This window comes from Choloepus didactylus, chromosome 13, assembly GCF_015220235.1.
Source record: "Choloepus didactylus isolate mChoDid1 chromosome 13, mChoDid1.pri, whole genome shotgun sequence".
NCBI lineage: Eukaryota > Metazoa > Chordata > Mammalia > Pilosa > Megalonychidae > Choloepus > Choloepus didactylus.
In genome coordinates this window covers 5,895,914-5,910,588 of record NC_051319.1, presented here as the reverse complement: position 1 = coordinate 5,910,588, position 14,675 = coordinate 5,895,914, and the positions used below count along the sequence as shown (strand labels likewise).

The following is a 14,675-nucleotide window of genomic DNA, read 5'->3' as shown; positions in this document are numbered from 1 at the left end:
GGCTAAGCCAACTTGAAAGGTGAAATCACTGCCCTCCCCCCTACGTGGGATCAGACACCCAGGGAAGTGAATCTCCCTGGCAATGTGGAATATGACTCCCGGGGAGGAATGTAGACCCGGCATCGTGGGATGGAGAACATCTTCTTGACCAAAAGGGGGATGTGAAAGGAAATGAAATAAGCTTCAGTGGCAGAGAGATTCCAAAACGAGCCGAGAGATCACTCTGGTGGGCACTCTTACGCACACTTTAGACAACCTTTTTTAGGTTCTAAAGAATTGGGGTAGCTGGTGGTGGATACCTGAAACTATTAAACTACAACCCAGAACCCATGAATCTCGAAGACAGTTGTATAAAAATGTAGCTTATGAGGGGTGACAGTGGGATTGGGAATGCCATAAGGACCAAACTCCACTTTGTCTAGTTTATGGATGGATGTGTAGAAAAGTAGGGGAAGCAAACAAACAGACAAAGGTACCCAGTGTTCTTTTTTACTTCAATTGCTCTTTTTCACTCTAATTATTATTCTTGTTATTTTTGTGTGTGTGCTAATGAAGGTGTCAGGGATTGATTTAGGTGATGAATGTACAACTATGTAATGGTACTGTAAACAATCGAAAGTACAATTTGTTTTGTATGACTGCGTGGTATGTGAATATATCTCAATAAAATGATGATTAAAAAAATAAATAAAATAAAATGGATACCACATTTCCAAGTGGAGCAAATGCAAAAAAAAAAAAAAAAAAAAAGATATTTCCTAATTTTTCTTGTGATTTCTTCTTTGGCCTATTGGTTATTTAATAGTGTGTTGTTAATTGCCTTATATTTTTCAGTTTTCTAGTTTTTCTTCTTTTCTGGATTTCTAGCAATATTCCATTGTGGTATGACTTCTTTGGCCTATTGGTTATTTAATAGTGTGTTGTTAATTGCCTTATATTTTTCAGTTTTCTAGTTTTTCTTCTGGATTTCTAGCAATATTCCATTGTGGTATGAACGGATGCATTGTATGATTTCAATATTTTAAAACTTATTAAGATTTGATTTGTGGCCTAATATTTGGTCTATCCTGGAAAATGCTGCATTAAACTTGAGAAGAATTGTATATTCTGTTGGTGGTGTGTTCTATACTTGTCCATTAGGTCTAATTGGTTAATAATATTATATAAGTCCTCTATTTCTTTATTGATCTTTCAATTACTGAAAATGGCATATTGAAGTCTCCAACTATTATTGTAGAAAAATCTATTCCTCTCTTCAATTCTTTCAATTTTTGCTTCATATTTTTGGCTCTGTTGTGAGTTGTATATATGTTTACAATTGTCATGTCTTCTTGCTGGATTAAAATTTTATCAATATATAATATAAAAAAAAAAAAAAAGTCTATGCTACTTCCACTACACTGTGTATTCTTATGTCTCAGCTGGATTTGAATGTTCCACTTTAGGTTTTCCATCACAGGGGAATAAGAAGAGTTTAGGACAGAAACTGTTGGGTATGCTCCCTTCAGAAAACAGTTCTAAGAAGACTGAAGACCAGGATAATCCTCAAGAAGTCTTTAAGATGCTAATAGATTTGGTTAGTATCTGCTTTCGTCAGAGGTTATGCTTAAGCTAACCTATTTGCTTCCTATTAATTCCACCCTCTACTTGACTCTCATGCCTTTTTCCCAGTTGAGTACTATCCTCCCCATGTTTTTCATCTTCAGGATTCAACTCCCTGAATGCTCTTCCCACTTCTCCCATCCATGGTCTTCCTGTCCAAGTTTAAAGCCCCACCTCTAGCCAGCTGTTGTCTATGTTTATATGTACATAAGACATCTTTTATAAGAACTTAGTTTATAAGGTCTTATAAACAAAAGACATGTTTTTATAAGGTTCATGACAAGACCTTCTGTTTATTCAGGCATTCAGGTTTTCAAGGTACTTCCTCACACATTATATCCTATAATCATTACAACCCTGAAATCAGTCCTGTTATCCCCATTTCATAGATGATTAAACTAAGACTCATGTTATAGCAACATATTTAATTCTAGAGTGTTGGTTATTTGCATATAAACAATCTTGTATATAAATAACAACTTCAGTGTTCTTTTAGAGGTAAGTATATGTTGATTTTTATATATATATACACGCATATTAAACTATACATATATTTTTTCTTTCTCCTCAAGTGATTTATAAGATTTTCAATAGAAGGAACATTGACTTTTGTTCTTTCTTTGAAAAAAAATTCGTTAATCACATGCAGTAAAATGCTTGGGAATCAGTGCACACCTATTTAATTTATTCATATTGACTTGACATTTTAAGGATTGAATGTTTTGACAAAATACTGTAAAACTTAATATAGCTATATATTCTGTGATAGATGGACTAATTTTAATTTCTCTACATATAGCTGAATGATAAAGAAGAAGCTCTGGCTCATCAAAGAAAAGTTAGTTACATGCTTGCTCGGGCACTGGAAGACAAAGACACTGCCTCAAAACAGAATAAAGAAAAAATTCCCATGGAAGATAATTATTTTCTACTCAAAGACTCCTGCCATAAAACTTCAGAATTCTCTGTTTTGCATGATCCTGTATATTCAAAAGTCCAAATTTTTAATTCTGTGGGCTGCACTTGTTCAATCCAGCACCCTGAAACAGATAAAAACTGTACAGGAACTCTGAAAAAGTCCTGTTCTTTGCCATCAGGTATCATGTTTGGAAGACAAGCCAGTTGAAATTAGAACTGAGAGCTGTTTATATCAAGAGACTTTAAAAAAGGATTGTGTAACTGTTGCTACATCAAGAAAAGTTGTATATTTTCCAGGTATTTGTAAATTTGGGGCAGCAGCTTAAATAATCAAACTTTACAGAAATATTTTTTATAAGAAATTTACTAGCATTGTGTTGACTTTATAAATTACATTAATATATTTTATGAATTTTTTAGTTTGACAACAGTGTAAAACCAGGAAAAAAGTGATTTTTTGGGAAAACTTTGGATCAACTATAGGGATTTTAGGTTGTCTAAAGAAACAATATAACAGTGTAAATTATTGCTCTAAGTAACAATGCCTAGGAGTGACTGAATGTTGAGTTTTGAAATACACTTATCTTGTTTATTTGCCTTTCTCGGACTTTTCATTTGCCATATAAAATTTAAAAATAATTTCCTCAAGTTAACTTCAATAAGAAAAGTTATGTTGGGACTTTAGCAGAAGTTTCTTCAGTCATTGCTGGCTTCATTCATATGCTTTCTGTTTTGTTAGAGTGGTGACATTTTGTAGTCAGTTCTGCACAGAGGTCTGTCAATCAGACCATTCTGATTAATGTCTTGATTCTGATGCTGAAGTTTTGGCCATTTAATTTTATTCTTTCTATAAATGTTACATAATAATATTTAATACCTTTTGGAAATATTGCTATATTAATAGCATCACAATTATGTGAAAAGAAATTCATTACATTTTCAGCAGTTATAATACAGCTGTTACCTAATTACGATCTCTAGTCAAAAGAAAAGAATATGAGGCTATACAAATACTACTTAAACAGACGCAACATTAGGGTGACAAGATAACAATATAGAGCCATTTACAGTTGAGTTAAAGATGAAGCAAGGAAGGATTTGGGATTATTTAACGATACCAAAATTGATAGTGTTAAAAAAAATTACAAAAACTAGAAGGGTTCTTTAAAGAAAATGTCTATTATATACAACTCATAAACTGATTAAAATAGTAATACTCCAATTGATAAGATGGACAAAGGGCTGAATTCACAGTTCACAAAAGAGGGATTATGTATGGTTAGCAAACATGGAAAAACATTCAACTACAGTGGAAACCAAAGAATCATAAATAGGGATGTCAAATTAGCAAAGATCACAAAAAATTATCAAAGTGTTAGAGATGGGGTGAAACACTTTCCAAGGTGCTGATGAATGTACATGTTCACACAACTTTGAGAAAACAGTTCGACAACTGTAACATTAACATTAAAAATGTTTGTCCTTTGCCCTAATTCTTCTTTTGAAATTCTGCCTTAAATATATCTAAAATATAGGGAAAGCTATGTAAAAGGATGGTCATCAAAGGATTGTTTGTTACAATATAATGAGATACTCTACTCATCTTAAGTGTCTACCAATAGGGAAATGAGGAAGATAGTGTGTTAAATCCCCATTATAAAATGTTCATAGACTTTAAAACATTGTTTGAGAATTTTTAATAGGGAGAATGTATGAAAATTAAAAAATTAAGATATGAAACAAACCATAGTACAAGAACACTAAAAATACATTTAAAATGAATAAAATATTTAAAATTACTATATATCAATATAATTAGATGGTGAAAGTACTTTTATGTCAAATTATATATATGCATATAAATTATATTGTGTATAATGCTCTATGGCATATGATCATATTAAAAATGCCAAATTATAATTAAAGTGGGCACGGGGTAAGAAAAATACAAATTCAACTATTGGTGGTAGAGGTATAAATAGGTACCAACTTTAAGAGAATTAACAATAATTAGACATGGATAGAGCATGCTTTTTGATCAGCAATTTCATTTCTGGAAATTCATCCTGGGGGGGGGGAAAAGGGTTGTGCACAGAGCTTTAGCTAAAAGAAAGTTTATTACTATGTAATAGTAGAAAATTGGAATTAAATTATGGAGCATCAATATAATGGACTACTAAGCAGCCATTAAGAATATTATAGAAAAATATTTAATGACATGGAAAATGTTCAATATTTTGTTCTGTGAATGGAAAGATTTGCAATTCCATGTGAAAGGAATGATCCCATTTAAAAAATACATAAAACACTGGATTAAATATACATTTAATGTTAAAATGTTAAAATGGTTCTCTCTGGATTGTGGGATACAAGGGAATTTTTATTTTCTCCCCTTTGTTTATTTAAATTTTGAGTTTCTACTGTGAGTTACATTTACAATGCTTCATAAAAATAAAAAAGGTTTTTAAAACTATCATACTGAAAGTGATACCATTAGAAGGTAGTTCCATGGGAGATTTATTATTCTTACTTTTTTTATGTTAATTCTCATTTCCTTTTTAAAAAATTTTTCTTTTATTGTGAATTTTAACTTATATATATAACAGGGATAACTTCCAAAGTAAGATTTCACAAGTAGTTAGAGAGCAAATCCCAAAGAATGTCATGGGTTACAGTTCAACAACTTCAGCAATTTCCATTATTGTAAAAAAATAACATACATAAAGAAAGGTGTCATCTCTCGATGTAAAGTTCAACAAGTAGTCATATAGGTAATTTCAAAAATTGTTATGGGTTACAGTTCCACAGTTTCATTTCTTTCCTTATTATGCAATATAAGGTATATACAGAAAGGGGAAAACCTTCAAGGTACAATTCAACGAGCAGCTATAGAGCAAATCCCAAAGGATGCTATAGGCAACAGTTCCACCATGTCATTTACCTCCTTCCAGCCATTTCAACACCCCAGCATCCAAAAATATATATAATTATATAAAGTTTCAGTATTCATAGACCTTTGTTTAATCTTGTTTGTTGCTACACCTTCCTCTCACTTAAATCTCTTTCTCCATCTTCAGGGGTGTCTAGGCAGTGAGCACCCTAACTTGTTCATATTGAAAAGGGGTGTTGATGGTATGGGGAAAGGGGCTGCATCTGACAGTTGATCTTAAGAGTCTGTTGCCTCTGAGTTTTAGGACTTGCCAGGTATAGGAACACTCTGGTGGATTTAAGTTTCTGAAAGATAAAAGTGAGTCTTTTTTAGAATCTCAGGTAGGGACCTAGGTATTTGAGGACTATTTTGGTATGTGGGCATGGCTTACTGCAGTCATTTGGAATGTCTAGCTGGAACTTGCATGAGAGAAATCTCGAGGATAGCTCTATTTGGGATCTTGACTCTATTTGGGATCTCTCAAGCACTGTGAACTCAGCTTGTTACTGTTCCTTTTTTCCCCCCTTTGGTTGAGAAGGCATTTTCAAACCTTTGCTGCCAGGGCCAGGCTCATTCCTGGGAATCATGTCCCACATTGCCAGGGAGTTTCATTCCCCTAGGGGTCATGTCCCGTGTGTGTGTGTGTGTGGGGGGGGTTAATGAATTTATTTGCCGAGGTGGGCTTAGAGAAAGGCCACATATGAGCAACAAAGAGGTTCCCTGGAGGTGCCTCTTAGGCATAATTATAGACGGGCTCAGCCTCCTATTTTCAACCCTAAATTTCACAAGAGCAAGCCTCAAATTGAGGGCTTAATTTATTAAGTAGTGGGTTCCTAACTTAATACATATTCTAAACCAAGACAAACGGTCAGTTTATATCTTCTCTTAGTTGTACAATCATCATCACTGTCAACTTTAAAACAATTATCATAACATAATACATCCCAGAGCTCTTATCAGCTGCTAATTATTCATCCCTAGTATTAGTATAGTTTCAGTGCCCGCTGCATAGTCAGTACTTAGTCTTACTGTGTTTTCCCTTGTATGTGGTGACTTGCTTCTCTCTTGCTGCTTTCAGAACTTGCTCCTTCTCTTCAGCATTTGACAATCTGATCAGAATATGTCTTGGAGTGGGTTTATTTGGATTCTATTTGGAGTTCATTGGGAATCTATGATTTGCATATTTATGTCATTTAGAAGGTTTGGGAAGTTTTCCCCAACAATGTCTTTGAATACTATTCCTAGCCCTTTACTCTTCTCTTTCCCTTCTGGAATACCAATGACTCTTACATTTGTGCACTTCATGTTGTCCATCATTTCCCTGAGATCTGTTTCAAATTTTTCGATTTTTTTCACCATTTGTTCTTTTGAGCTTTCACTTTCCATGATGCTATCCTGAGTTTGCTAATTCTTTCCAATACCTCTTCAAATCTGGTCTTACGTGTCTCAAGAATCTTTTTAATTTGATCAACAGAATATTTTGTTTACGTAAGATCCACTCTTTCTTATTTACTCTTGCAATTTTTTCTTTATGCTCTTCTAGGGTCTTCTTCATGTCCTTTATATCCTGAGCCATGATATTGGTGTTTGTGATTACTTCTTTGATTAATGGCTCCAAGTTCGGTGTCTCCTCTGGCTTTTTAATTTGGGTGTTTGGGTCATCCGTATCTTCTGGTTTCTTCATATGCTTTATAATTTTGTTATTTTTTGGCCTCTTGGCATTTGCTTATTTTGATAGGGTTCTTTTAGGATATGCAGGCTTATTTGAATATTTATCCATAATTTGACAGAGCTACAGCTTGGTGGGGTGCACCTTCCCTGACCTACCAGCAGATGGCACTCCTGAACTACCTCTTACCCTCAAGCCAGTTATCCCCAACTTCATCTATGCACTAGGAGGGATTCAAACCATATGGAGGTCCAATCAGTGCACCAATTTTCCGTGTGCAGTGAGGACTGCCAGCCCTGTGAGTGGGGGGGAATGCTCTCTGCAGTTTGGCAGGGAGTCGGCTCCAGGACACAGTGATCCCGGTCATTCCCAGGCTGTGGGTGGAGTATTCTAGGGCTGGAGAGCTGCACATCTCACCTTCCAGCTCAAATGCCCCACAGGCCCTCTCTGCCAAGAGCCCACGAGTCCCTGGGATTGGGGGAAGTTTCCTGGTACTTTTGTGTGGCACCCCTGCCTCTAGGCTGTGCACACTGTGGGCTTCTGTGGAGGAAAAGTGGACACTGTCACAGGGCTGCCAATCCCGAATTCTCAAAGAAGCTCCTAGCAGTGGTGCTGTGAAAGGGTGGCTCCCAGCCAGCAGCAATGGCCAGTCCCTGGCACAGGGGCTCTTGGCCATGGGTCTATGAAGGTTTATTACTTATGCCATGTACTGAGGCGGGCACCTGAGGTGTGGAAGGGTACTCCCCACTGTGCTCGTCTGTGGCTTCAGCTGCCCGTTCCTCGGTGGCTTTCCAGGTCGAACACTCACCCATCTCCAAACATAGCCTCTCAGTTTCTCCAAGTACACAGTCACTATAGGTGTAGAAGTCCCTACCCAGCCAGTGGAACCCTAGAGCTGCTGTTCTGGAGCACTTTCTGTCCTTTATCTAGTGTTTTTCATGGAGGAGAATTTTGCTCTCTCTCTCCTAATCTGCCATCTTGGATCTCCCGCTCATTCTTTACTTACTTTTTATTTACCAAGTATTTATATAGCATATATTGAAGATTAAACTTTATTTTTTGAAAAATTAGTCTAAAGAACAAGATATATGTTTCTGGTATCTCAAAACCACTATGAGTATGAGTGGACCTATAGAACCGAGTGTGTGATTGATAACCTTTCGAGAGCAAGATAGGTCACCAGCCAACTGAAGAAGACAAGCTTTTTAATTATGTGAGAGGAATTCTGATGGAACCACCACAATACAGAAATTAGGAACTGTAATGAAGTCTCTGGGGTAGAGTCCCATGGAAGCAGAATTACAGGATATGATTAATGAAGTAGAGACCAATGGCAGTGGCAAAAATTGACTTCCCAGAATATATGACAGTGATGGCAAGAAAAATGAAAGACACACAGTGAAGAACATGGAGAAGTATTTCCTGTGTTTGGTAAAAATAGCAATGTCTGTATTAGTGAAGCAGAACCTCATTATGACAAATCTTGGGGAGAAGTTAACATACGAGAAGGCTGATGAAATAATCATGGAAGCAGATTGTGGGATACAAGGGAATTTCTGGTGATGGTCAAATAAATTATGTAGTTTGTATAAATGATGACAGCTAAAAGATGACTTATTTTGTTTGTAAGTTATCTGGAAAAGGTTTCTTCTCTTATTGCTATGTTTTTCTGTCCTTTATCTTACTGTCCGTCCTGAAACCTTATTTTAGAAAATCGATCAGTTAACTGGCTGCATGTAGCTTACCCTGCTTACAATTAAGCTCTTACTTAGATGAAGTTTGGTCAAATGAGGGAATATCTAGAGTTATGCCATTTTTAAAGTAGATTTCTTTAAGCTGTCAGCCTGTTGTTGAAGTCCTGAAGTATGAGGTTGTAATTTTGTGTGAACTATGGACAGTTAACACTCTGTATTTAAAGTTGTACTATTTGCATAATGATGTATTATCCAGGCATTCATGCACTATTTTTTTTTTTTGTATCGCTGGTACAGAAATACTTTTTTTCAATTGTTACTTGCTTTACTGCTTTTGAAAATGTTTAGTCACTTATTTGCCTAAAATGCAGTCTTAGATGTTTTATTTTCAAATAAAAATTAAAATTTACCCCCAATAAATCAATATATATCCAGAAGTAAATGGACATCACCTTGTGGAATAAAATATAATAATCTAGAATAACTCAAACTTTCACTGTTTGATTTAGGTTGTGGACATCATCATTTTATTTGAAGTGACTGGTTACCATTGGGCCATAGAGAAAATGCAGAACCATGTGAAAACAACCTAAATGCCCATGTGATAGAATTCTAAAAAATGGCTTCATCCTTTTCAAATACTAATCTAGAAAATGCTGTGAAGATATTTTTAGACATAATTTAGTCTCAAGTGAGTTGACCTTAATATATGGATAACCCAATCCAGTGAGTCATTTTTTAAAAGCAGAGTTTTCTCTTTTGGTAGCAGATGAGGACAAGTTCAAAGCACAAAGGGGATTCGATGCACTGCTGCTAGTTCGAAGATGGAGAGTGCCATGTGAGAAGGCATGTGGGATGCATTAAGAAGGTGAGCAAGTACCCTGGATGATGGCCAGAGCAAGAAAATGGAGAACTCAGTCCTCAAAACTGTGGGACATGAATAATATTGGAAAACAGATTCTCCCCTAGATTCCCCCAGAAAAGAGCCCAGCTGGACTGACACCCTGATTTTGGCCTTGTAAAACTGTAAGCAAAAACACAGTAGAATCAAACTATATATATTTGATTTACAATATTATGAGCTAATAAATTGGTGTTACTTTAAGCTGTTACATTTATGGTGATTTGTTACCCAGCAATAGAAAAATAACAGTCCATGAATAGTGTGGGTAGTGTTGTGTATGTAAGAAGGAATAATATTAAATGGCAATGAAGGCTATTGCCATTTTCTTAGGCTTCAGCTCACATGCACATGGCTGGACAATAAAACTCATTTTGATTGAGATTTTTTCTCTTCTCTTCTTGATTGAAAAACCTAACATTATTGGTGCTGAAACCCAGGATCAAGAAAAGAAGAAAAACCTCCATAAGCAGTGTCAGAACCCATTTGCCTGACTTTACCTTCCAACACTGGTGAATCATCTCTAGACTGAGAGAGAGAAAGGGAGAGAAAGCCCCCTTTCACATCCAGTCCACAGTCCCCCAGTTTCACCCATCAGCCAGAGGTAACACCTGGCCTTCTGGGCTCCCACTCCCAGGACAGAGAAGTCTTCTAGTTCATTAAAAGTAGGTAGAAAGCCAGGAACTGCATGGACCGGACACCACAGAGCAATCTGACTTTGGGCATATTTCACACAACACTCATGAACATGTGGAACAACTGAGATCAGCAAAATCTGTTAAATTTTCATGGCCAGGGGACCCGCGTCCCTCCCTACCAGGTTCAGTCCCATGGGAGGAGGGGCTGTCAGCACTGGGAACCAGGAGGGAGAACTGCAGTTGTGGGCCTTATCGGAAACTCATTCTACTGATCCAAACTTCAAGCATAGATAGACTGAGACCAGACACTGGAGAATCTGGGAGCAGCCAGCCTGGTGGAGAGGAGAGATAGGGATAGCAAAAACAGCAAGGAAAACCCAAAAAGCGGAGACTTTTTGGAGTTCTGGTGAACACAGAACTGGGAAGGGCAGAGTTCAGGCAGAGTCAGGCTCATATGCAAATCCAGAAGACAAGTTTCTTTATCTGAAAAACCTGTTTCTCTGCTCTCTGGATCATTCCTTAAGGGCCCTAATCTTCTTGTCTCTTAGCATTCCAATAGCCCATTAGACCTGCAAGGAGGGCCTTTCCTTTTTTTTTTTTTTTTTTTATCTTTTTCTAAAAACAATTACTCTAAGCAGCCTAATACAGAAAGCCTCAAAGACTTGCAATTTGGGCAAGTCAAGACAAGAGCAGAACTAAGAGAGCTCTGAGGCACAAGTCAGTAAGTCCAGTGGCTGAGAAAATTCACTAAACAGTACAACTTCCCAAGAAAAGGGGGCTGTCCCCTCATAGCCATCTTCTCGGTGACAGGGAACACTCTTGCCAGTCGCCAGCTCCACGGCCCAGAGATGCCCCAGACAACCCAGTATGACGGGAAGTCTTTCCAGCAACACACGCACACACCACAAAATCGGGCGTGGACATTAGCTTTCCCCACACCCTCAGCTGGTTGCCCCAGAGTTGGGAAGGCGGAGCAGTGTGAATTAACACGTCCCATTCAGCCATCTTTCCAACAGACTGGAAACGTCCCTACACAGCCCTGCAGCCCAGAACCGCCCTGGGCGGATGGCGCTTACCTGTGACATAGCACAGTCATCCCTCAACAGAGGACCTGGGGATGCACGGCCCGGAAGAGGGAACCACTCGCAAGTCTCAGGGGCCATACACCAATACCAAGGGCTTGTGGGTCAGCGGCAGAGACAAACTGTGGAAGGACTGAACCGAAGGAGTAGACTACTGCAGCAGCTTTAAATCTCCAGGAACACCAGGGAGATTTGATTGTTAGAGCCACCCCTCCCTGACTGCCCAGATACATGCCCCATATACAGGGCGAGCAACACCAACTACACACGCAAGCTTGGTACACCAATTGGACCCCACAAGACTCACACCCCAACTCACCACAAAGACAAAGCAGGGGAGAAGTGGCTTGAGGGGAATAGGTGGCTCGCAGACGCCACCTGCTGGTTAGTTAGAGAAAGTGTACTCCAAGAAGCTGTAGATCTGACAAATTAGAGATAAGGGGTTTTAATTGGTCTACAAATCCTAAAAGAACCCTATCAAGTTAAGCAAATGCCAAGAGGCCAAAAACAACAGAAAATTTTCAAGCCTATGAAAAAACCAGACAATACGGATAACCCAAGCCCAAGCACCTAAATCAAAAGATCAGAGGAGACACAGTACTTGGAGCAATTAATCAAAGAACTAAAGATGAACAATGAGACCATGGCACAGGATATAAATGACATGAAGAAGAGCATGGCACAGGATATAAAGGACATAAAGAAGACCCCAGAAAAGCATAAAGAAGAAATTGCAAGAGTAAATAAAAAAATAGACAATCTTATAGAAATTAAAAAAACTGCTGACCAAATTAAAAAGATTCTGGATACTCATAGTACAAGACTAGAGGAAGCTGAACAACAAATCAGTGACCTGGAAGATGACAGAATGAAAAATGAAAGAACAAAAGAAAGAATGGGGAAAAAAAATTGAAAAAATTGAAATGGACCTCAGGGATATGACAGACCATATAAAACGTCCAAATATAAGACTCATTGGTGTTTCAGAGAGGAAGAGAAGGGTAAAGGTCTAGGAAGAGTATTCAAAGAAACTGCTGGGGAAAAGTTCCCCAACTCTTTCAAAACATCAAAGAAAATGGAACACTATCTAACTCATTTTATGAAGCTAACATCAGTCTAATACCAAAACCAGGCAAAGATGCTACAAAAAAGGAAAACTACTGGCCTCTCTAATGAATATAGACGCAAAAAATTCTCAACAAAATACTTGCAAATCGAATCCAAAGACACATTAAAAAAATCATACACCATGACCAAGTGGAGTTCATTCCAGGCATGCAAGGATGGTTCAACATAAGAAAATCAATCAATGTATTACAACACATTAACAAATCAAAAGAGAAAAATCAAATGATCATCTCAATAGATGCTGGAAAAGCATTCAACAAAATCCAACATACCTTTTTGATCAAAACACTTCAAAAGATAGGAATTGAAGGAAACTTCCTCAATATGATAAAGAGCACATATGAAAAACCCACGGCCAGCATACTACTCAATGGTGAGAGACGGAAAGCCTTCCCTGTAAGATCAGGAACAAGACAAGGATGCCCGCTATCACCACTGTTATTCAACATTGTGCTGGAAGTGCTAGCCAGGGCAACCCAGCAAGACAAAAAAATAAAAGGCATCCAAATTGGAAAGGAAGAAGTAAAACTGTCATTGTTAGCAGATGATATGATCTTATATCTGGAAAACCCTGAGAAATCAAGGATACAGCTACTAGAGCTAATAAATTAAGCAAAGTAGTGGGATACAAGATTAATGCACATAAGTCAGTAATGTTTCTATATGCTAGAAATGAACAAACTGAAGAGACACTCAAGAAAAAGATACCATTTTCAATAGCAACTAAAAAATCAAGTACCTAGGAATAAACTTAATCAAAGATGTAAAAGACCTATACAAAGAAAACTACATAACTCCACTAAAAGAAATAGAAGGGGACCTTAAAAGATGGAAAAATATTCCATGTTCATGGATAGGAAGGCTAAATGTCATTAAGATGTCAATTCTACCCAAACTCATCTACAGATTCAATGCAATCCCAATTAAAATTCCAACAACCTAATTTGCAGACTTGGAAAAGATAGTAATCAAATTTATTTTGAAAGGGAAGATGCCTCGAATTGCTAAAGATACTCTAAAAAAGAAAATGAAGTGAGAGGACTTACACTCCCTGACTTTGAAGCTTATTATAAAGCCACAGTTGTCAAAACAGCATGGTACTGGCACAAAGATAGACATATTGATCAATGGAATCAAATTGAGAACACGGAGATAAACCCCCAGATCTACGGCCGACTGATCTTTGATAAGGCCCCCAAAGCCACTGAAGTGGGACATAACAGTCTTTTCCACAAATGGGGCTGGGAGAGTTGGATATCCATATCTAAAAGAATGAAATAGGACCCCTATCTCACACCCTACACAAAAATTAACTCAAAGTGGATCAAAGATCTCAATATAAAAGACAGTACCATAAAACTCCTAGAAGATAATATAGGGAGACATCTTCAAGACCTTGTATTAGGCAGCCACTTCCTCGACTTTATACCTGAAGCACAAGCAACAAAAGAAAAAATAGATAAATGAGAATTCCTGAAGACGAGAAGTTTCTGTACCTGAAAGGAATTTGTCAAAAAGTAAGGAGGCAGCCAACTCAATGGGAAAAAATTTTTGGAACGCATGTATCTGACAAAGGACTGATATCTTGCATATATAAAGAAATCCTACAACTCAATGACAATAGTACAGACTGCCCAATTATAAAATGGGCAAAAGATATGAAAAGACAGTTCTCTGAAGAGGAAATACAAATGGCCAAGAAACACATGAAAAAATGTTCAGCTTCACTAGCTATTAGAGAGATCCAAATTAAGACCACAATGAGATACCATCTCATACCAATTAGAATGGCTGCCATTAAACAAACAGGAAACTACAAATGCTGGAGAGGATGTGGAGAAATTGGAACTCTTATTCATTGTTGGTGGGACTATATAATGGTTCAGCCACCCTGGAAGTCAGTCTGGCAGTTCCTTAGAAAACCAGATATAGAGTTACCGTTCAATCCAGCAATTGCACTTCTCAGTATATACCCAGAAGATCTGAAAGCAGTGACACGAACAGTTACCTGGACGCCAGTGTCCATAGCAGCATTATTCGCAATTGCCAAGAGAGGGAAACAATCCAAATGTGCTTCAGCAGATGAGTGGATAAATAAAATGTGGTATATACAC

General features: G+C 37.4%; 1 protein-coding gene across 1 annotated transcript in view; it reads left to right on the top strand.

Annotated features, from left to right (window-relative positions):
• The window catches only part of CCDC125 (coiled-coil domain containing 125), a 41,619-nt gene extending 38,507 nt beyond the window's left edge, over positions 1 to 3,112 (top strand). Inside the window, exons 11-12 of the mRNA XM_037801511.1 lie at positions 1,446 to 1,576; positions 2,402 to 3,112. Coding sequence (XP_037657439.1) covers positions 1,446 to 1,576; positions 2,402 to 2,728 — 458 coding nt within the window. The 3' untranslated portion in view covers positions 2,729 to 3,112. The remainder of the gene's footprint in view (positions 1 to 1,445; positions 1,577 to 2,401) is intronic.
• The last annotated feature ends 11,563 nt before the right edge of the window (positions 3,113 to 14,675 follow it).